This window comes from Ylistrum balloti, unplaced genomic scaffold, assembly GCF_031769215.1.
Source record: "Ylistrum balloti isolate Yb309-2 unplaced genomic scaffold, AGI_CSIRO_Ybal_v1 Utg370076, whole genome shotgun sequence".
In the NCBI taxonomy this organism is placed as follows: Eukaryota; Metazoa; Mollusca; class Bivalvia; order Pectinida; family Pectinidae; genus Ylistrum; species Ylistrum balloti.
This window is the reverse complement of record NW_026782115.1, coordinates 474,167-498,073: the sequence shown is the minus strand read 5'-3', so window position 1 is coordinate 498,073 and position 23,907 is coordinate 474,167. Positions and strand designations below refer to the sequence as shown.

The window sequence follows — 23,907 nt, the reverse complement described above, 5'->3', positions numbered from 1 at the left end:
ATAGGCATGTATTGACATCACCGTAGTGGTACTTAGTAGTCGATATAATTTCAGACTATTAGAAACGCTACATAGCATTTTCTCAACGAAATCAATACGAGGGTTATTAACATATACATCGCCTGGCACAATGTTCTCTTAAATATCAACTGGTATTTCGAAGCAAACGCTTATTTTATTTCAATTTCACTTTTAGAGATACTTAATGACTTGTCTGCGAGTAACAAGAAACATCGTGCTAAAGACACCACTAGGGGGTGGGGCACCAATAATGATCATATGAGGCGGGGGATCTATACCTTAATCATAGCGATACCACGGCCAAAAGATCAATTTTTGAATAGATACATAAGGTTTTAAGATTATTTGTGCATGTACTGCAGCAGGACAAGTTCTTTTATAACAAATTGTTTTTCTTTGTCTAAATATTAGTTTTTTCAAACACTTCAACTAAGTCTCGCAAAATGCTTGGCGCTTGGCATATGCATGCTTAAACGTTTTTCTAATCTTTTGACACGCAGTTTTACATCAGTTACAAGTTGTAATACTATTTCAGCAGAATGTTTATGATCATGACATGACAATAAAACATACAAGCTGTAATTTTCGGATTGCGTGCTGTTTACTCGTGGGTGGAGGATTCATGTTGACTTACTTTTTTACGATTTGCATTGTTTTCCTCTGTGTCTCCAAGGTACAACAGAAACAAACAGATTTTGTATCTCCACATAACATATAAATACACTATAACGTGGCATGATAATGCACATTCGCTCTTTCTAGAATTGGAATGAATTATCTCAGAGTCATACTTTTGATATATGGTTCCATCCTTTGTACAAAGGTCACAAAAATTAAGTGGAAATTGGTGTTGTTTACATTATTGTCTAAACGTTTACGCATGCTCAAGAAGTAACGAGACTACCGTCATGTAACTAGAGTACGCATGCACGTGACTTACATAAATGTAAACTACAACACAGTATGAGGGAGAAATGTGGAGACATGTCTTATCGAAAAAAGAAAACACCAACTTGTCAACATAAGCAGACTCCTAAAAGAGTACAAGGAGAATAAGACCAAGTGTTCCGGAAGAGTAAGCGTCTTCTGCTTCATCGACGTCACCCGCCATGTAAACCTTGTTTAAAATAAGTGTCACGCTGCTAAATGGAAAAAAGTACATACAACAACGGAACTCACAGACAACGAGCATTAAACACGTTCAGTAGAGCGTCAAGAATAAGAATAAACGCTTTAAAGTGTAGTTGTTGGAACTGATAGCCTCACCTGGGACACTAACCTAACGACACTGTATAGTCATAAACCAATTCTAAGGGCAAAAACGTCGTAAAAAATGAATAGGCATAACCCCTCTTCCCCGCCATGTCAACATATGAATTGACCCTTTAAACCAACATCGAGCTCGCACTCGCATTTCTATCTTCAATACGAAAATTACAGCTTGCCTGCATGTTCTATTTCTATGTCATAAACATTCTGAAGTAATATCGCAACTTGTAATTGCTGTTAAACAGCATGTTTAAAGATTCTGAAGAGAAAATCTCCATTAAAAAACTAAATTTAAATCAAGGTTTAAATTTCCCTACTCTACTATCAACATTATGGTCCCTTTCCCCCCTGGTTTGCTTTAACACAATGAGAAATCTGTTGACCATGCCAATCATATACATATATGCTCATCAAAATTCCTAAACACATTAGCTGCTTCTCTCTTTTATTGTCCTTGCATGTACAATGTCATCAACAGGAGCAGCATTCCCTATGCCTGTAATGGCTGTGTATTATCGTGATTTCTTTTGCATCCTGTTAGTATTTGATCTTGTTTGGCTACATTTCTTAAGTGTTTCCATATTCAAATACTTTTAATTCTAAAAACGCCTTTCATGAAAGATTTCTTGAACAGTACATTATGCTTGTTAGTATAACTGGTAGTGTTTTCGTTTATAAACCTTGCTATTATTTGATGGATTAGCCAAAAATTGAAGTGTCTTACCCTTCCGGACCACATGGTCTAATCGTCATTTTCCCTGTTGTTGTGCGAGGGCAAATATTTTGCACCCATATTTTGCCCTCTTTGTATCGATTTGGATTTTGCATTAAGTATTCGCCAGCTTGTTGGTTTGTTTGGTTTTCTTTTTTCTTTCTTTTTGTTTTTTTGTTTGTTTGTATTTGATAATAGCTTAATCTGATTTTTGGTATGTCATTTGTTGTATCAAGTATCAATATTGGCAGGAAGAAATATTGTGATGATGCTACTGTTTGTGGTACTTTGCAGTATCAATTTATCTTAGAACAGTGTTGGCTATGAAGAAGAATCACACGGATTTAGTCGTTATGTCATCTGAGCTTCTGCGAGGATTTCCACGTGAAATTCACAAGTCGTTTACTCCAATGGAGGTCATTTCTATCACTACACTGGCAAATCCTCCTTACACTCCTTCAACGTCGATAGGATCTTTAGATGGCGACGAAGAATGCTCTCTTTGTAGAGAAAACGCAAGCACTCATCTTCATATTGCAAAGCCTATAAAGGAACAAGACTGGTGGTCAAGTCACGTGATAGTTATAGCCGACGCTATTTTTAATCATTTAAGGTGGTCTGAAGTACACATAATTTATGAAGAGAAAATGCGTGAGTACTTTTTCAGTGTGTTGTAAGAAACCGTGTATGTAACTTAAGAATATGTAACGGTTTCTGTCTTAAATCTATTGTTTATTATATGCAGTGATGTGTTTTCAATTTTTACGTTATTTCAGGAATAGCTTTCTATTTTCTTCAGGTTATTGGGAGATAACTACAGTTAAATGACTTTCGTAACCGGTTATGTTAAAACTGCCTTATTTATCTCTTATATTTACAGTTTGTTTTTCTCCTTCATTCAATAACGTTCTCGTTTTCATCCCATGTAGTTTTAAAACACGAAAGAGTGGAGAAATTAATTTATAAATTTCCATCGTTAAATCGACTATTGATACTACAACAAAACTAACAGCAATTAACAAAAAATTAAATATCTATGTAATTTCCTCGTAAAATAAAACTATTATATGAAATATTTTCACTGAGATTGGCATAAGAATAATTTGTTTTTAAATGTTTTTACACGGGAAAAACTAGCATTATAATGATAACGAACATTCCATAGGTTATAGACATTCCATAGATTATAGACATTCCATAGATTATAGACATTCCATAGGTTGTAGACATTTCATAGGTTATAGACATTGTATAGGTTATAGACATTCCATAGGTTATAGACATTCCATAGGTTATAGACATTCCATAGATTACAGACATTCCATAGGTTATAGACATTTCATAGATTATAGACATTGTATAGGTTATAGACATTCCATAGGTTATAGACATTTCATAGGTTATAGACATTGTATAGGTTAAAGACATTCCATAGGTTATAGACATTCCATAGATTATAGACATTTCATAGGTTATAGACATTGCGTAGTTTATAGACATTGCGTTGGTTTCATTACATATTATGTTAACAGTTATAAAATTATGTACTATATTTTTACCGCTAAATAGACGTTTTCTGTTAATTACTGCTGTGCTTATAGCATTCAATGATAAATATATTTTCGAAATTCATTATCATAACGGTTAAGTGTCTTCCAAGTTAAACTGAGTTGTAATATGTAAAGATGGTTAAATGGTCCAAACTTTTGTAGACAATGACCACTCAACATGTCACCATAGTAAATTATGACTAGATCTGAATAGAAAGTCACAAAATGAAGTATCAATAAATGATAACGATCGAATTGAAATAAAAAAATCTTGGTACTTGTATCATATTCAATTCTTTAATATTTTATTCTACTAAAAGTAACGATAGTCTAAACACTTGTTGTTTTGAAACTTGTTGTATCACTGACACAGTATACATCTTTGTCTGCGTGGAAGGAAGGAGAAAGAAGTTCTTTATTATTTTTTAAGAGCATCTTGTTGACTTACTGTTGGATCACTGGTCAGAGAACAGCATATTGTTCAACACATATATTGCCGAAAATATATCGGAATCCGATGTTGTCCGAGTTCTTGGGAGCTTGGATCGACATAGTAACCTGACGAAGGGTATTGCTAACTTCCTTCTCTTGTGTGAGGAGCACTTCACCTCCTTCATCCTGCGTTTGGTAAGGTATTAATCACGAAACAATCCAACGTTGATCTCATTGATAATCTTTTCACCAAATATCACATCCTTATCAAAAGATTGTAAATATAATATTATTGATTTAGCCATGATGTGTTCATAATATATTCTCCACAAACTGTTTAAGGAAATCTTAAGTATTGACAAATTAATTTATTCAACATCACATGAAAACAAATACCAAAAAGGTTATCTGATGTCACTGTTCAATACCAAGCAAACATTTTCTGTTTTGTCACTCAAAGCCAGATTTATTTTCTTGACACAGGCATCTGAATACTCTGTGGCGCAAGTTCGAAATTCCGCCATTCAACACCACACACGCTGGTTGGTGTTTCTGTTCAGTAATGAGGTCATTGGACGAAGACAGCTAAGCAATATATCTCTCGACAACTTGGCTGTTGTAGTACTGGACACTCAGGACAGGGTTGAACAGAAGGTTCATATTAGTTCAAATCTATTATGATAGATTACATACATCAGCTTATATGTCGAATTTATTTCATTCTTTCATTCTAAATTTGATTTTGTTAGATAAGAAAAAAATACAATTGGAAAAGATAACAGGTACAGGCTATATGAATCTTCTCCCTAAATTGACATGCAGAAATAAAAACCTAACAACCGACTTGTATTGATGGTGTGATGGTGATGAAATGGTAGAGTTGCCTGGCAAGGCAAAACGGTGCTGTAGATCGTGAGTTCGCTGCCTAAACAGGGTACGAGTCAGAAATTGTCATATTTCATCAGTTGTGTTACAATGTCCAAATATCACCAAGCTTGTAAATTAAAACATTGCATCATGAATAGTGATGTTGTTGATCAGAAGGACTCAGATTTGTCTTACCTGTCGTAAATGGAGCCGAGTTTGATATACAATGTCTATATCGTTTACGTTATTAATTAGATGTATCTTTCTGTTGTAGACATGCGATTTAATAGAAAGTATACTACTCGCAGATGAATGTGCAGAACATGGAACTATAAGTGGCACAGAGTTCCTTAAATATACCATCGCGAGGCTGTTTCATAATGTAAGAAACTATCTACACTAACGAAGTCACAGGGACATGTAGCAATGTTTCTGGGGAATGTGGGTTTGTATATTATACTACTACTAGCCATTACTTATGTGGTCTGGATTTCAGACATACCTTTGCCAGGGAAATCGTCATACTCGATACTCCAGAGGTTGCGATCACTTTCACACTCTTACTACTGGAACATTCCATTGCAAAAGCGAAGTATTTTGATTTGTCCAAGGAGAAATACCCTGAGCAATCACAGGCTGATACGCTCATTTTGACGATTACAAAGGAGCGATACCCAACTTCAAAGCCATTACAACATACCTCTGTGCGACCTTGAGATTCGTTTGATGAATATAAAAAGAATCACAGTAGCCTTTTCGTCGAGTCCACAAGGTGTCGCACACGGAACGTTCAATTTTGCCATGACATGTTCCAGGTGTACAGAGAGCGAAATTGGTCGTAACCCCTTGCGTATCGAGGATGGTAAATCGCCGGTCTTCCTTCACATTCACAGTGAGGGAAAATGCGTATTGCAGTATATTGTATTCTAAGTCATTTTTTTATTGTAGGTAACATATTTTTGACCATTTAGATACCGATGAAGTAAAAATTAGCTGAATCCCGGTGACTTTTCTGAGGCCAGTGATGTTCTCTCTGGTATTTCGTTGTTGAATTCCTTTAATAGTTATAGTATGCTATAGGCACCATCATCTCCAGAAACGTTGTTATAGGCTCCTGAAAACTGCCAGACTACAAAATGGTTCACCACCATTAATAATTGGAAAAAAATATTTAATATGGAAAATAAATTTATCAGTTATCTATCATATAAATGCTTTTTTGTTTCGTCTATTGTGAATATTGCACTTCTGCACTCATAGCCAAATAAAGTAAAATGTTTCTTCTTTTTAGAGCGGCAACACGTGTGGGAAGTTTGTAATACAGACTCTGATGTGGCGAGATGATGGCCGAGAGTTGTCACCAGTAGGTGCCGTCAGCTTAAATGGAGAAATCATTCTGCACTCAAAAATATTTCCTAATGTGGATTTTGGATTTAATCAAAGGAAATTCATCGTTTCAACGCAGCCGGTAAGCTGATAAGTAAAACATTCATGGATATTCATACAACTGACATGCTAAATATCCTAATTATCTGTCAACAGACAATAAGTCACGGAGAATGCATTGAAGACATTTCGGTTAAGTGCATTTCTTCCAAAAGATACATTTCAAATTTTGTTTTGTTGATATTTAATCTATAAGCACATTGACATATCTATACAAGCCGTGAGACAACTTTACTATAAAGTTATAAAGTATAATGCTTATTGTGGTACTGTAAACACCACGCAAATTTACTTAATATTCAAATAGAGAGGAAGAACTTGTCCCAAAGTGTAACACAGGCTAGTCAACCATTCTTCTTCTTCTTCGTCTTAGTCTACTTGGGAGATTCATTCTAAGTTTAGTAGTTTATGTTATGGAGAGAAAACGATAATTCATTTCCATTAATTTGACTTTTGTTTTGAAAGACAAAAGATATCGGATTAGTCGAATACTGTGTGTAGAACATGTTGAATGATACCTAAATGTTGTAGGTATTCCCGTTTGAGTTCAGGACTAATACATCCTTCGAGGGTCTGTGCATTGATCTACTGGAACAGTTATCGGTAGAACTAAACTTTACGTAAGTTTCGGTATATATGTATTCTACAGTTTTGTTTGATATTCGGTGAAATAGGCGCGTTCACACTTTTCACATCATCTCAAGTGAAATGATTGATTCAAAGGAATTCTGGTCATATAATATATTCTCTAACAGTAAACAATACGTTTTTACAGTTTTGAAGTGATTGTGTCCCCTGATGGAGATTTCGGAGTGATGCTGGATAACGACAGCTGGACAGGACTGATAGGTCAACTTCAGAGAAAGGTATGGAGCTCTATTGATAAATACAACAAAATATTTTCAATTTTACTGTGTTTTATATCATATTGATAGATATAAGAATAACGTATTAATATTGAATCCATCAATATTATATTTGTTTTATGCTTTACATTCGAGTACTAATATTTTTTTGCTTTTGAGGATTTCTTTAAAAAATGATTTTTATTGCTCGCTTGTTTTAAAATTGCATCACCCTTTCTCAAAGGAGTTTAACATAAATGTTATAGAAATAATAACTATTAACATAGAATTGTAAACGTTGTTTTAGGACGTAGACCTTGTGGCTGCACCACTGTCCATAACGATTCAGAGGGAACACGTTATGGACTTCATTCACCCATTTTTCCATGACCATTCAGTGGTTTTAATTCAGAAGCCCGACCCACAGGAAACAAAATGGCGGACATTGATTGATCCGTATAGTGACACTGTTATCATTAGTATCGGGCTGTCCTTGCCCCTGGCATCACTGGTGCTTGTAGCCCTGGAAAACTTCAGTCCTGTATACAACAATGAGGATAGACTACCAAACGAAAGTGACCTCAATTCCTTTTTGGGATCATTTTGGTACTTATTTGGAGCTCTGCTGACGCAAGGTGAATAGTTGATCCGCGCATGTCTGTTTTCTTTTAATTATACTCATATTTTACTATTTTTCCATTAGTAAAATTATGCTCTCGCCGTTTTGGAGGTATATATATATGTATGTATGTATGTATAGAGTTACATATATATATATTTGCTCACGCATCTTTCAAATTCTAAATCAATGTCACATATCCATGGTGACTTTCACGAATATATTTATATTGAGAGAGAGAGAGAGAGAGAGAGAGAGAGAGAGAGAGAGAGAGAGAGTTACATTTATACATAAAGAGTTGCTCATGCATTTTTCAAATTATAAATCAGTTTCAAATACCTGTTAACGTCGTTTTTATAGAGGTTTAAAGCAAACTTCATACAGAGGTCATTTATGACGCTGCGCTGTCATCATGCGATTGTTGTGTCATTTGAATATTGATTGAGTAGGACAGAATGGGATGTTACTAAAACGTTTTTTTTAATTGAAGCAATGCAATATGTGTCATTTAATACCTCTGTGTAATGAAATGAAATATTGGTTCTTAAAGTGATTAGATTTGTCTGCCGTCAAAGTCATATCATAAGTACATGCAAACATTTACACTTTCGTTACAAATTGGATTTTTTTTTTCATTTTGATTTCCTGTCGGAAGTATTATAATTATCAATTCAATCGTGATCTTACAGATCGACTTTGTTTGATCTAATATCCATAATAGAATGAAGGATTTGTTTCCACACGGGAACTGAATTCTCATGTAAACAGGAAACACGCCAGGAACACTGTTAGACAACTGATAGTGTACTATAGGACATCAGAAATGACTGACCGTCTAAAACAGCGAGAAAGAATATTTTATGTTTTCAAAATTTACCCTTTTTACCTATTTGAACATTTTTAACGACAATATTTCGAAGTATATCAGTTTGGTTTTAACCCTAGTTCTTTTTTTATATCTTTTTATTTTTTTCAAGCATTTTTTACAAATCATATTACAATGTCCTGGGACGCACTCATACAGATCCTCACAACACATCCACACAACCGTCTTCGTCTTCTTCTTCATCATCATCATCATCATCATCATCATCATCATCATCATCATCATCATAAACGGGCACTATCATTAAAATCATCATCACAAACATTCACTATCACCATCATCATCATCATCACCATCACCATCATCATCATCATCATCATCATCATCATCATCATCATCATCATCATCATCAACAACAAATCATTCAACATTATTTTCATCATGAGCCATCATCCTTATCATAATCCTCATCATTTTCAGGGGCCATCATCCTCGATGTCACAATCATCCTTAGGAATTTTCATCACCACCATCATTGATAGTGCTCTTTCCTCCTTCATCTACATGGTCATTTGGCATTAACATCATGACACTCTCATCCTCAAGAAACAAAAACACTATCCTTGTCATTCATAAACTCACCCAGCTTCACATTCATCCTTATTTACAGTTAATACCGTCATTGTCATCATAATCATGCGGTATCCTCTTCATATTGAGATAACTATTGACATCTATATACAATAAAAGATCCTCATCCTCACACACACACATACACATTCTAGTTAATTAAACATAATCTCCTTTACAGTGTACATCTTCCTTTATACTACATGCATGCAAATCAGATGCTGTTTACAGAGACAATGCTTTTTCATTACAGGAAATCTAAAACAAAAGAAGAACTAGGAATAAGTCAATGAATAAGTTCCATTCAGTATTTATTTTAGATTTAAATTACAATTATCTAGTGATTCCTGGTTTCAAGAATATCCAAATTCATATCTCAGGTAATGCTATCAATGTTCTCGGTGGAAAGTAGTTCCCAGGTCCAAGCATTACTAGCCTGCATCCTTCGTTTTGTTGAAATTTATGGGAGAAAATTAGTCAAACATATGCGTCGTTCATGGACATGAAAATTTGATTGAGTGTAGATGTTTCTTCCTGTCCATAGTGTATGAACCTGTTTGATTCTATTTATATCTATCTCATAACCAGCTGAAGGTTATATCAATCATTCCGTTGGTTCTTACAGATAAATTTAATTATGTTAATTGTTCAACAAAAGCAAGTGTGGTTTTCTGTCCTCATCATTAAGGTCACATGTGTATCGTGTCATGTTATGAAAAATTGTAAAAAACAAACCAGTGAGCAGCACCTGTAAAAGTAAATAGAAAATAGGGACACGAGTTATACCCCCTGTCCTGTTCACAATGTAAAGTAAAAACTATAGTCATTCTCTCTCTCTAGCCTAACTTGCGCACCTCAGATTCACAAAGACAAAACGAATACAGCTGTGTATATAGTTTGTTCACCAATCCAATTAATAAACATTGCATTTAGTTGGGGAAACCCGTTTCGTAATACGTCTCTAAATCGGACACACTGCAGATAGGGCGTAAGAATTGTACCTGCTGTCTCCACCAACCAAACTTGGTACATCTCTCTCTCTCTCTCCCGCGAGACCGTAATTGTTCTCTCTCTCTCTCTCTCTCTCTCTCTCTCTCTCTCTCTCTCTCTCTCTCTCTCTCTCTTAAAGCAATTTCTTTCTTTTTAAATCTCTTTTGACATTCCTCACTTTGGGTCTTTCGTTGGAACATACCAGAGTCTTTTAAAACAGTACATATTACTCATTGCTTAACGTTAAGCACTGTCGCAGAGTAATGACTGGTTTGCCGTTGTCAGTATAATTTCACTGACTGGAGTTTCATGTTGGGGTATATTGGGCAGTACATTTAAGTGAGCATGGTAGCAATATAAAGTCGACATCAGTATAAGGCTTAAACGAAGTTCGCAGTCTTCAAAAAGAACATGCACTCAAAACATGCACTTCAAATACACCAGGGGCCATCCTTAAATGACCATGGTTGTTGACAGGACGTCAAAAAATATCAAATCAAACCAAACCAAATATTCTGAAAAAGCATGTTAGAAATCATCAAGAAATACCAACATGACAACATAATCATAATCCAAATTCAAACTCCATAAAACTGAGGCAAAATATTAACAAAAGAATGATTTACATAGAAAATCCTGAAAAAGTACAAGGAGAATACGACCAGATGTTCCAGAAGAGTAAGCGTCTTCTGCTTCATCGACGTCTCCTGTTATGTAAACATTATTCAATCCAAGTGAGTATTGTCACATTCTGAAATCAAACACGTCCAGCTTCATATCGCGCAAAGAACTAGAATATTTTTTTTCCAAAATCGTCCTGTAATGTCTGCGTACTGGACCATAGTGGTCCTTAAGATTCCGTTATAACGTTATAATACATGTCATTATATCCGATGTACTGTCGCTGTCAATCTCTATGTTAAATTATATATTGTAACTATTACACCCCTTCAGGTGGCAAGTATACTCCCCAAGCCTTGTCTAGTCGACTTTTCGTTGGAATGTGGTGGCTCTTCTGTATCATATCTTTGGCGACTTACAGCGGAAATCTCATCGCTTCTCTCACGGTGTCAAAGGAGAAATTGCCATTCAAGTCGCTCAAAGAGATGGTATCGCAGGACAGGTTCACATGGGGAACGTATGGTGGAACAGTATTCGTCACTATGTTTAAGGTATGGTACATGCTGTCCGCGGATAAATGGATTGATAAATTTGCATGGAAAATATAGTTATTGTGCAATATATTTGCCACATGAGTATACCGTGCGGTATGTAAAATTCACAAAAGTATTTCCATTATCGAATTTTATCTGGGTAGGAGACATATATAATCAAAATTTAGTACACATAACAAACTCTGAAGAACTTTCGCCAGATGTTGTCTCCTGCTCCGCTCAAGATTCTCAAAAAAAGACTGCCCTCTACGACTTTGTACTCCAGTTGAAATAATATAAATATTTCGTTCCTTCATCTGTCTCCATTTACACTGTCTTCAGCTAGTTGAAATTAATCGGTTAAAAGATTACCTAATTGTTGATGACAGCATTTTCCTGTGACGTCATACCTGAAAAGTCTGATACATATGATCTTCGAAGGAGAAGCCAAACAGAAATGCACGCTTTTAAGTTTGAATCAAACAAAAAATAAAAAAAAAACAAACTTTCTTGCTTTTACTTCATGTTTACTCCTAACTTATATTACAAACATGCTTTGTTTATTCTTTACTCATTAAAAGGACTCAGTAATACCAGAGTATAATGCAATCTGGCGAGGCATGGTCCGGTTTAACAGCACTGATCCCTCCGTCCTCAACAAAAACCCCGACCAACACATGCAGAAAGTCCTGGGTGGTCACTACGCCTATATAGCGGCCAAATCAGAGGTGGACACACAGATGACCAGACAGTGCGGACTAGCAACCATTGACGAGAAGTTCCTACATATGCAATACGCATTCGGGATGCCCAATAACTCACCCTACACTGATATATTTTCTCTTAAGTACGTACTTTTTATGTTGTCATTGCGATTTGTGATACTTTTAACACAGCTGAGCCATTATAATATCACATAGATTCACAGTTAAGGTTCTCAAACATTGTAAGTTAAAATCCATGATTAGGAAGTCGTTATTTCCATTTGCGAGCTTTTTTTTTTTTTTTTACAATTTTTATAATTAAACAGGTTTTTTATTTTATTTTTTTTTTATCTTAAATATAATGATTGTAATCTTGATGAAATTTTGGACGGATGTGATTCTTTTTCGTTTAACGATGAAACACATCACTTTCGATCCAAAACTTAAAACAACGTGAAACGTACAGTTATCTTTTTTCATAGTTGTTACTTCTGGTATCGTTACGTTGTAAGGATGAGATGACAGCCCTTCATATATATATTGTTTGTATACTAAAGGGGTTTATGGTACGCTGGTGTATACTTCAGCAGTGCAGACACTGAAGAGTTATCTCTCTTTGTTTAACCGTTTATTTTCAGTAGATATGACAACCTGATTTTGACTCTACAATAATACACTGGCATTGTACAAAATTTTATAGCTCCTTCCAATACAATCAATACAAAAAAGTATCTATTCAGTGTAAATTGGTTTTAATATTAACGACTTTCAATTTTCATGAAATAATTTACAAGGCTGTACAATACATAATGTCCGTGTCCTTTATTAGCTTGCGAAATTATGTTTCACATAAGAGTTTCTTCAGGTGTGCGTATATTCTTAGAATTTCATGCCTATCAGCATTTGGAATTATATGATAGAACACCCAGTATCACGAATATCAACATTTTAACCAATAATGAAAATCGCATACCAAAGTATTGTACGTAGTAAAAGCTACCATTACTGATTCTCCTTTGGTCTATCACTGAACAACATTATGTAATGAATAAAGAGGGAATCAAGGAATATTGTTTATGAATATTCATATTTTAGATCAATAGAATACACTTTTTGTATTGTTTTATCATGTTAACTAAGTAATATTTATCTTTGCATAGAGGAAACTAAATTCCGACGCGATGAAACGTACAATTTTTAAACGTCGCTGATAATGCACATCAAATATGTCTCACCATATATTAACACAAATAAAAAATGGATGGGGGAGAACGGTGGGGGGAGGGGGGGGGAGTGGGGTGTGTGTTGGAGGGGACATCATCGAACGCCGTTCTGCATTTCATACCTTTTCTTTTCATCTTTACTACGATTTATGTGTTACAGAATTTTGAAGATTTTGGAGAGTGGACTTATGAATATATGGGAGAGAAAATGGTGGGCACGACAGAAGTTATGTTATGAGGCGACATGGGACCAGCGTAAGGTTATAAATCTAATGGACGTACAGAGTGCTTTCTATCTAATAGGTATAGGGATCGTGTTGGCTATACTGGTGTTCTGTTTGGAATGGATATGCTTCAAAATTATCCAGACTAGGAAGAAACCACAACCTGTAAACTCACAAACTGCAGAAATATCAACATTACCGGTGTGATGTGTTTTAAATGTTTCCTTACATACTTTATCGTTTGATCTAATGTCTCTCTCCTTGGTGATGTCTCAACGCCGATGACTAAATGAGGATTATGACATCACAATCGGAACTTCACAAACTTTTAGTTAATCGCAGCAGCGAAAATACATTACACGCGTGTGTTCATTAATCAACTTTATATAATGGTGTTATTGTACTGATAAAATTGTACCCATGTTATTGAAAGAGTGTTTAGTATTATTTTTTTAATTTTACATGGCATTCGTTGTACCCGAGACCTCTGTAAAGATTTACTGTATCAGAGACGTCGCTGTTCATATTCCCCGGAACTGTAACTGGCTTAGGGAGATTGTCAGATTTGGTGACATTGGACGTGTCCCTTACTGCTATCAGCTAAGAATAGAAAGTAAAATGATTTTAAAATTTAACTGATATATTGATCGTCAGTATATGGCTTGTCGTGAACTAAATAGATAAAGAACAAAAAAAGAGGGAGGGGCTTACACAGATATACCTATACTACCAGATTTAATTCCTTTTTTTACCTTAATTAAACTAAATCTGACGAGTACGGTTGCTGTTTTGTTCCATTTTGCCATTTCGTCTTTTCGTGATGGAAAGATGAAAGAACGATAATTAACAGTTGTATTCCTCGTCCATTTGCGGCGAAAAGACGAAATCGCGAAATGACAGCTATCAACCACCGTAGCTGAGATACTGCTTTAGATATATATCAGAAGCTCATTATGGCAGCCATGACGCTGATTTTGTAACATGATTGCGCAATCATGGTTTTCTTGAACGACACCTATTTAAAGTTTCTCAGCTTGTTTGGAATGATTCTGGGTTATCCTGATCAAGTATTGTTATTTTTGATATCTGTCCGAATCAAATATGGTCGCAATGGCCACCATCTAGAAAAAAACATACATTAAAATTTTTTTTTTCAAGTTCCATCGATGTCATTGAACTGAAAATTGGTCGGAATGTCAATACTTGCTTGAATTGATCCTGAGATAGTCCTGATCAAATGGTGTTATTTTTAGGGGTTGTCCCGAAATCCAAAATGGCCGCCATTACCGCCATTTAAAAAAAAAAACAGTTTAAAATTGATCTGAAGTTCCACTGATGAAATTTAGCTGTCATTTTGTGGGACTGAGAGACTGAGATGACAACTATCAGCCACCGTAGTTAAGGTATTTGCTTTAAAGATGGTGACCGTTAATCTGTTTCCTTCAAAATGGCCGCCATTACCGCCATTTAAAAAAAAACAGTTTAAAATTCATCTGAAGCTCCACTGATGCAATATCATTCTTCTATCATGTTTTACACCTTCATACACTACTTCTTCATCAACTGATACTACTGGTAGCGCCGTTATATGTAAATGACTGATTTTGAAACTTTACTAGATACACACATCAGCTAATTCGTGATAACATATACCCTGACCACAAAGGTTAGGATGACCTATAGCCATCGTGTTTCGTCCGTCGTCGTCCGCCGTCCGCTTAACATTTTACTTTTTTCCTCAAATTCCACCTGTGGGATTGAGTTGAAACGTGTCTGAAATTACCCCGAGATGGTCCTAATCAAGTGTTTAGGGGGTTGATCCGAGATCCAAAATGGCCTCCATGTCCGCTAAATTGCATCTTGGAAAACATATTTGTGTCACTGGTGGCATTGAGCTGAAAATGGCGGGAGTGTTGAGAAATAGATCTGATCTATCTTATTTATTTACCTTTTTTCACTTATTTTGATAAGAGACATGTAATAAAAGTTTAATATAAAAGTGCAAGAAGAAATTTTATCGAAAACCATCTGAAACTTGACCCGGATTAATTTTATTAACTTATTACATTTTGACAGACCATCAAAGAATCTTTACATTAAAAGATCACAAGAACTGTGGAAGTTATGTTGATATTACGTCGTCAGCAGAACACCAATGTGACCAAAATTGCTCCTTCCTTATTCCAGTGTTCTGCTGCCTTATAAACATTTCTATCAACTCGTTTCCACATAATCTATATTCTTCTTTAGGTACCGCAATCCTCAAAGCTACATTTACTGATTGGGAGAATACATTATCCAGCCAAACCTAAAAACGTTATATAAGTATATTTCATGTCGTATCATGGATTGTGATCTGCTTCACACGAATGTAATACACCGTTTTCGTTAAAATACAAAGTACAAAATACTCGAGAACAATATATTGTAAAATGTCCATGTAAATTGTAATCGTTTGTGGAATAACATGCATTAAATGTCACAGAAAAATCTTCATGAAGTTATATCTGATTTGCTTTGATATTTTGGGATCGATAGCAGTCATTTTACAATACTCTACATTCCTGTTTCTAAACTTTTACAATGCTTAACATTCCTGTTTCTAAACTTATACAATGCTTAACATTCCAGTTTCTAAACCTTTGTTTCTCGAATGAATTAGTTCGTGGAAACACAGTAGAGAGACAAAGAGCAATGTTTTCCGGTATGGAGAAGCTCCGATTAAAAAAAAAACGACAAGTGGTTTCGAGGTCCAGTGTTTTTCAAAATCGCCTTGTAAAATGTATTCTTTTTTACGTCCTCGACAGACGGATGTAGTAATATTATTTTTCTTGATGATGAGCCCGAAGAAAGCCTTTCTATGTAAGTATCAAAATTCATACGTCCGTAATAATTCATGTGTAAAATGGTATATTTGAAAAAAATATCGTGTCCTGTGTGTTCCGGTAGGGCCACCTTACTCGCTACCAAGAGAGCGGTGAGTACAGGTCAGTAGCGTGCATGACGGACATCGTGTCTACGTGGTAAACCTATATCTGTCGTCCAAAAACATGATGTTACGCCCAAAAGACAGATTAAGACTGTGGTACGTATCATGCATTTGTTTACACTTAGTTCAGAGGTAGCATTTCGTCTATTTTATTTCCAACTTCGGTGAATAGTTGGTGTAAACATACATTTCAGTGAAGCGTGACGAATTTTGTTTGTCCAACGATATATACCCGATATGGACAGGTTAGTGAAATGATCAAGTGAATGGGCCTCGAATGCATGTATACGGATTATGGAGTGGAACTTAAACCTTAACAAATGTTGTCGTTACGTAATAACAACAGTACGGGCAAGTGAATTGTCAATTTTTCGATACAACCTGCCCCTTTAGACTAGACACTGAGTTTATAGACATACACGCTCAGTATCTAGAGTGCAAAACTTATCTAGATTTATGTAAAATATTTTTGATATTTTAATCACTATCTTACATACAACAACTTGGGATATTTTTCTGCCCGCTATAAAGGGCCTTCGGTGTCCATCGGCCGAAGGGATTATCGCAACCACTCTCGCTTAAGATTTATAACTTTGTATTTGTTTTATGGTCTATGTATGTGATGTAATTTATGTAATATTTGTGTCTTGATAAAGGGTCAGGTTGCCTCGAAAGTTTGACAATTCACCTGTCCGTACTGTTGTTATTACTTCATTGATCATATATCTATCCCAGTAATACACATCCAACGAACATTTGTTTGTTACGATCCAGTACCAATATTGGACCACACCGTCGATATTACTTACTAGATTCTATATATATATGTGTAAACATAAAAGGCCAACAAGGCAAATAAACTTGATTATCGCTAACGTTTTCAAGCCGTGTCTCGGCTATCTTCAGGCGATTACGGCTTGAAAACGTTAGCGATAATCATGTTTATTTGCCTTGTTGACCTTTTATGTTTACATATTTAAACGATACACAGCGTTACAACATTACAACTTTAGTTTAAATTCAACTTCAGAATAAATATATAGTATACATATACACTGTAAAATTTTAGTGATACGTTTATCCATATATGGTATTTTTAACGTGTAAATTCACTCCTATTTTGGTGTAAAATTTATGGTTACACCATTTCTGATGTAAAGTTAATCACAACAAAGAAAAGTGTATAGTATACCGACATTTGGTGTAAATGCGTTATCTTACACCGTAAGGGGGTGACTTTACACCAAATTCTCACCGAAAAGTGTTACTTTACACCGTAAGAGAGGGACTTTACACCAGAATCTCACTTAAAAGTGTTACTTTACACCGTTGAGAGTGACTTTACACCAGATTCTCACCTAAAAGTATTACCTTACACTGTGAGGGAATGACTTTACACCAAATCGATACCTTTAATGTTACCTTACACCGCACGGGTGCGGCATTACACCAAAGTTTCACTTATAAGTGTTACTTTACATAGTAAGAGAATGACTTTTACACCAAATCAGTACTGAAACCTGTCACCTAACACCGTGTGGGGCGACGTTACACCAAATCGTCACCGATAGGTGTTATCTTATTGCCGCACGGGACTGTCTTTACACCAAATCGTCTCTGAGAAGTGTTACTTTACATGTTAAGCCTTTACAAATCACATTTAGATGTGTTAACTTACACCGTAAGGAGTGATTACTTAACACCATATTCATTGAAAGCGTAAGCAGAGATGTCTGTGGTGTAACTTTACACCGTGAGGGACACTCGGACACAAAATCAAATCCTCACTTAACAATGTTAGTTATAGGCCTATTTCCGTCCGACAACGTTGTGGCCCTCCGTATTGCAAGATAAAATATTGTGTAGCGTTCCATTTTGGGTACAGTATACGTAGCCTCACGTTAAATGTCATTTGATTTTGCCTGTTAAACCTGGGTTTATAAAATGTGGACATAGATGCATGTTTGAACGAATCGTTCTGACCGCTAAATGAACAGGGCTCCAGCTGCAAAACCCGGGTCACTCAGATGCTTTTAAAGCGTTTATGCGAGTAAGATGCTGAAAAACCGCTCACTTTACGCTAGTCATAAGATGTTTTGACTTCCCCAAGTCGATATTACCAGTATGTCCACAGTCTAGTGATGCATGATCTTTGTAAATTCTTGGGTTTCCTGTCTGTGACAGTACTTATGATGGCCACCATACCATGGATGCATGGATTATAGGCATGGTGCTGTGTTGAATAATCATGAACACTACCTGAATGCCGACCCGTGCTCAAGTCTCCAAGAGAGGAATTCTGGCTATCAACTGCAACCAAGGCAAAAGTAAAATTGTACTTAGTCAGAACCCTTTGGACTAATACTGAGGTTGTTTTATTGACATTGTTTCATGTTTATTATAATAACTCTTAATTGAATCCGGGAGAGTTTGACAGAGATCTAATGGCAGAGAATTTGCAAAAATATTCGGTTATACATGGACGCGAAACGTAAGTTCCGGCGTAAACACCGCCAGTTATCAGAGAACTATCTTATTACTCTGAATTCCGTCATTGAAGTAGCGCCGGATATAAATCAAAAGTCGTTTTGGTCTATGGTAAGATCTCGTGCTAGTGGTGGATCTCGTGGATCTCGTGGTTTAGCGGGAGCTGAAGTAATGTTTGGGAACCAGACTGTCAGAGACTCTGCTGCGTTAGCGTTGCACTGGGGGGAGTATTTCTCCGGTATTTACTCCCACTATACTGACCGCCTCTTTGACAATGACTTTAAGTCATCTGTCGAATCCGAGTTGGCAGATTTCCTACGCCATGATGCTCTAGCAACAAGCTCTTTCAAAACAACTTTTACAGTGGATGAAGTTAACCTTACCTGTTAAAGTCTTCCTCTTGGAAAAGCTCCTAAAATTCATTACAGCATGTTTTTAAAAAAAAATAGCTAGTAGCTCTATGACTTCATATATCGTGCAAGAAACAATTGCGTACGCTTCTGAACATGATATTAAATTGTTCACTTGTTTTTTAGACGCGTTTAAAGCCGTTGATTGGGTCTGGCACGACGGTCTGTTTTTAAAACTATCACGTTTGGGTTTTGACAGAAAAATTGTTAGTATGATTATGTCTTTACACAAGGATATGTATAGTGTTGTTATGAATCAAAACTCTGTGTCTAAAGTGTTCGAGAAAAGCCAGGGAACACGTCAGGGCAGTATTATCTCCCCTTGGTTCTACTCTGTTTATATCAACGATCTGTTGAATGATCTTAGTAGTTCTATATACTTGCTAACTATATCTGATGTTAATGTCACGTGCCCTACGCAAGCAGATGATATTTGTCTTCTTTCACTTACCAAACACAGTTTAGATATGCTTATATATATTTGCTACAAGTATAGTTGTAAATGGAGATTTAAATATAATGCCTCCAAATCAGTAGTTATTGTCTTCAACGAAAGTAAAAATGTTCGCCCACAATCGTATCGCACTTGGTATCTAGGTGACAATGTTGTTAATGAAAGCACAAATGTTTAACACGTGGGTATTAATTTGAATAAATTAAAACCAGGTCGGCCTGATGTTGACGATGTTATCCACAAACTACGAGGTCAGTGTATCGCTCTACTAAATTGTAATTTATTTGGTCCTAGTATCAATCCCTTGACTGGAGTCCATCTATATTTGTCTGTTGTTCTCCCTAGAGGTATGTTTGGTTGTGAGCTCTGGAACTCTCCAACTCTGATTGGCATCGCCTAGAATCAGTCCATCATTTATGTGCAAAATTAATGCAAAATTTCCCACTTCGTACTAGGTCTGATGTAGCATTTAGAATGTCAGGTTTGTCTTCTATACATCTTTACGTAGAGCAACGTAAGCTTCGTTTTTTCGGGGCGTTGTGTAATATCAAAACAACTTGTACTTCAAAGCAACTCTTTTTGTTGCCTTTAAATCAAAAATATCTTTGGGTAAATAACGCTAAGTAAGGTTTCATCAACGAAGTTTGGAATGCTTTACACAAATACAAACTTCCGAGGCATCTTACTTGATTTTCTTAATTCTGGGAAATTTCCATCCAAACTTGGCTGGAAATATCTTGTAAAGAATGTCCTTCTTTGTAAAGAATCTGATGTCTGGCATTTACGTCTAAACAGTTCGTTAGAATTTCATAGGTTCAAAATTCTTCATCCAGATATGGTTTCTGCAGTAATTTGGCCATTTTCTAAACGCCATCCAAATTTTAACAGGACATGTAAAACTGTGGCAAAAATGTGGATTGTCCCTCCTACTTGTGAACTTTTATGTGCTCGATGTAAAGGCACTTTTGAAGACGCAATCGCCCATTGTTTACTTGACTGCAAAGAGTCCATATTGAAGTCTCTGCGAGATAATCTTTTTACCAGTTTTGTGGACAAATATCCAGTTAATGTGTATGTGTCATTTGACCAGGCGGACAGAGATGTCCAGATAGCGTCTCTGTTCGGTGCTTCCACTGAGGACGTTTATGAATGATTTTATGACGATTCATCTTTATTTACATTTTTTATTACAGATTGTCTCATGTTTTCTGAAAATGCCTACAATATGACTTTTCAGTTAAGGCCATCTCATATTTAATGTTTGATGTGTTTTGCTAGAAATCTCCATTATTGATGGATTGGTTATTCACATTCATTGTTCAATATTTATATACATATATTCTTGCACTTTTTTCTTTAATTTTCACCTAAATTTATCATATTTATCATTGTAATTACTCTTCAATTTTTGGAGGAAATAAACGATGATGATGATGATGATGATGATGATGATGATGATGATGATGATGATGATGATGATCAGGTCAACTTCATCAGATTTATAATGTCCAAAAATTAATTCCCGTTTATCAAAATTTAAAATAATGTTATTAGTTGCGAGATAATGTTTTAGCTCCCTCAAAATGTGACTTACTTTCTCACAATCCCAAAACAGATGTTCAATATTTTCCGATGATTCCTTACACCCTCGCAAACAACTTGGGGAAGGAGAGGAGATCGAGTTCACCTAGCCTGTCTGTCCAACTGTCCGGAACTTTATAAGCACAACTCCTCCTATACCGTTCATGGAATTTCATGGAAACTTGGCACTTGGTAGTATAGGAAAGACTGTCATTTTCAATAATCAAACAGCATTACAGATTGTAATATTAAGCATGGTAAACATCTTATAACACGCACACAGCACCTGTCCACCTGACACATAGGTATAAACTATGCCGTAATAATGTGCGGTACTTGAGAGGTTGTTATCAAAAACAAGTAAAACAAAGAAAACAGATAAATAAATAAACAAATACTGTAAATGTAGATAAATAAAACAATACCTACTAAGTACAAATTTCAGAAAAAAAACAGGAGTTCTTTTCGTGTGTTTAACAGGCTGGTTATCGTTCCTATTGGTCTGATTATAAACAAAAACCTTGCACATCTGAGACGTTCTGAAAGGTCACGAGCGTTGACCAAGACATTTACAACAGCTTTAAAGTTGATTTTTTTTTCAAAATAAAAGATGTAAGCTTCGTCATATATCTGTAGATATTTATCTCAAAAATATATTTTTTTAAGATTTAAGTTAGCTACATACTTACCTCGAAAGTATGTTTTAATTACAAGATTTTTTTTACGTCCATCGAATTACGCTGCTGGCGCTTTGGATGCCGAGTGTGTCCGTTTCCGTAAAATAAATGTGTGTCGGTTCAGTCAGTTATGTTAGGCAGTGTGGGCTATCTGATTAATTTATCTACCGTGCTGTTATTTCAATTGGAATTTTACCCATATTTAGCGAGATTTTGTTTGTTTGTTTTCAGGGACTCGTTCATTGTTTGTACTGAAGTACATGCTGCACATCGTGTCAGCTACGTCAGTGGTTGAAGGGCGTTACGGTTTACAAATGACGAAGTAGGACAGGAGGCAGCCTTGCCGTCCAGGATCTTCACTGTAACCGCTGATCGTATCAAAATTAGAAGTAAACACCACCAATATAGATATTATCATTGTACTGAAATTATAAAGTAAAACTGTAAGAATATAAGTCAATAGTAGACTTCATCCGTAACCAGCGCCTGTGGAGGAAGGGTAATTTCTCAACCTTTCAACATGTGACAGAACAAGTCATGCAGTTTCGAAATTTGGACTTAATGCAGCAGGACTGATAGAGTTATCTCGCTTGTCTTTAAAAATACACTGATATCCATTATGTGCAAAGTAACAATTTTCAAGCTATTTCAATAAAGAGCTTCGTGAACGTCGATGGGCAAAGTGGTGAGCAGATTAACAGGTGAACTGTACAGGCCCATTGAGCCTCTTTATATCTTGTGCTAGATACTTGACTTGACGACAGAAGAGGTAGACAGAAGGTTGTCAGAGAGCCACAGTTTTAATGTAACAATATTCCATTTAGTCAGGTGGCCAACAAAGGTTTTATTGTTCCAAGCAGAAATATGATATAATTACAGTGCATTAAAAACTTGAAATACCTTAATCTTCAGATATACGAAATGGATGTTTTAATGTGACATGATCACAGATAAAGCTAATTTGTTTGTTGGGTTTTCGCCCTGTGAACAGCCAGAGGTCATTTGGAGGCGGGACCTCCTTGTAGTTGGTGATGAGTAAATTACCTCATCGAACATTCGGGAGGTCCGTGTCCTCCAGAGCAATGAATCTACCACAGACAATAAAACCCATTGATACAGCTGAAAAAATTAATACGTGTCTATTGTTGTATCGTAACAGAGATTGCTAAAAGAAATCTGTCAAAATTATCACAAACTATGGAAATCGATATGGATACATTATCTCTCTTCTCATCAAATTATCTGAATGGTTGATCTGCATGTTGACGATTATATAAAAATCGACTTGTGTTAATCATTCGTACTCTTCAGCACTTTGTAATACTTCATCACTTATTTATTGCAATGAATTTTATAAATTTAGATTTATATATACATTGTACATGCTAGGTCAACATTATTCGATTCATACATCCTTCAATGGTCGATTGAAAGCGTCCGACAATTTACAAGGTTTTTGATTAAATCCGTTTAGCACCTATAATTATTAAAAGCGTCTGAAATAATTTACAACCATATTATTGATCCAGATAATCTGCTGCTTTTAAGATGATACAGATCGACGAAAAGAGACTGATTGAACCAAGTAAAGTAAAGTAGTCAGAGTGACCCTGACCTACAAGCTTTTGTTTAGTTTAAACATATTTTATTGCCGAAAGCAAATGGATTGGGCACAAGTTATCACAACTTATAAGAGCCCTCTCCACAATAATATATACAATGAATGTGACAACAGCTATGTACAGTTACAAATCATTTAGTTAGTGTAGATTCTTGTTTTGAAGTGTTTTGTTACTT

The 23,907-nt window shown here is 35.7% G+C and overlaps 2 protein-coding genes across 2 annotated transcripts; both read left to right on the top strand.

Annotated features, from left to right (window-relative positions):
* Positions 1–2,355: 2,355 nt before the first annotated feature.
* LOC132549672 (uncharacterized) lies at positions 2,356–11,436 on the top strand. Its single transcript, XM_060213622.1, has 9 exons — positions 2,356–2,653; positions 3,983–4,179; positions 4,468–4,638; positions 5,126–5,233; positions 6,143–6,319; positions 6,829–6,917; positions 7,073–7,163; positions 7,450–7,777; positions 11,162–11,436. Exons 1-9 carry the CDS (start codon positions 2,356–2,358, stop codon positions 11,434–11,436), a joined length of 1,734 nt encoding a protein of 577 aa, XP_060069605.1.
* A 602-nt stretch (positions 11,437–12,038) lies between these two features.
* On the top strand, positions 12,039–13,719 carry LOC132549709 (glutamate receptor ionotropic, kainate 2-like). Its single transcript, XM_060213664.1, has 2 exons — positions 12,039–12,208; positions 13,449–13,719. Exons 1-2 carry the CDS (start codon positions 12,039–12,041, stop codon positions 13,717–13,719), a joined length of 441 nt encoding a protein of 146 aa, XP_060069647.1.
* The last annotated feature ends 10,188 nt before the right edge of the window (positions 13,720–23,907 follow it).

Coding starts and splice junctions, on each gene's coding strand:
- LOC132549709 (XM_060213664.1), top strand. CDS start 12,039: ATGCAGAAAGTCCTGGGTGGTCACTACGCCTATATAGCGGCCAAATCA. Junction 12,209..13,448: donor ACTGATATATTTTCTCTTAA/GTACGTACTTTT, acceptor TATGTGTTACAG/AATTTTGAAGATTTTGGAGA.
- LOC132549672 (XM_060213622.1), top strand. CDS start 2,356: ATGTCATCTGAGCTTCTGCGAGGATTTCCACGTGAAATTCACAAGTCG. Junction 6,918..7,072: donor TCGGTAGAACTAAACTTTAC/GTAAGTTTCGGT, acceptor ACGTTTTTACAG/TTTTGAAGTGATTGTGTCCC. Junction 7,778..11,161: donor TGGAGCTCTGCTGACGCAAG/GTGAATAGTTGA, acceptor ACACCCCTTCAG/GTGGCAAGTATACTCCCCAA.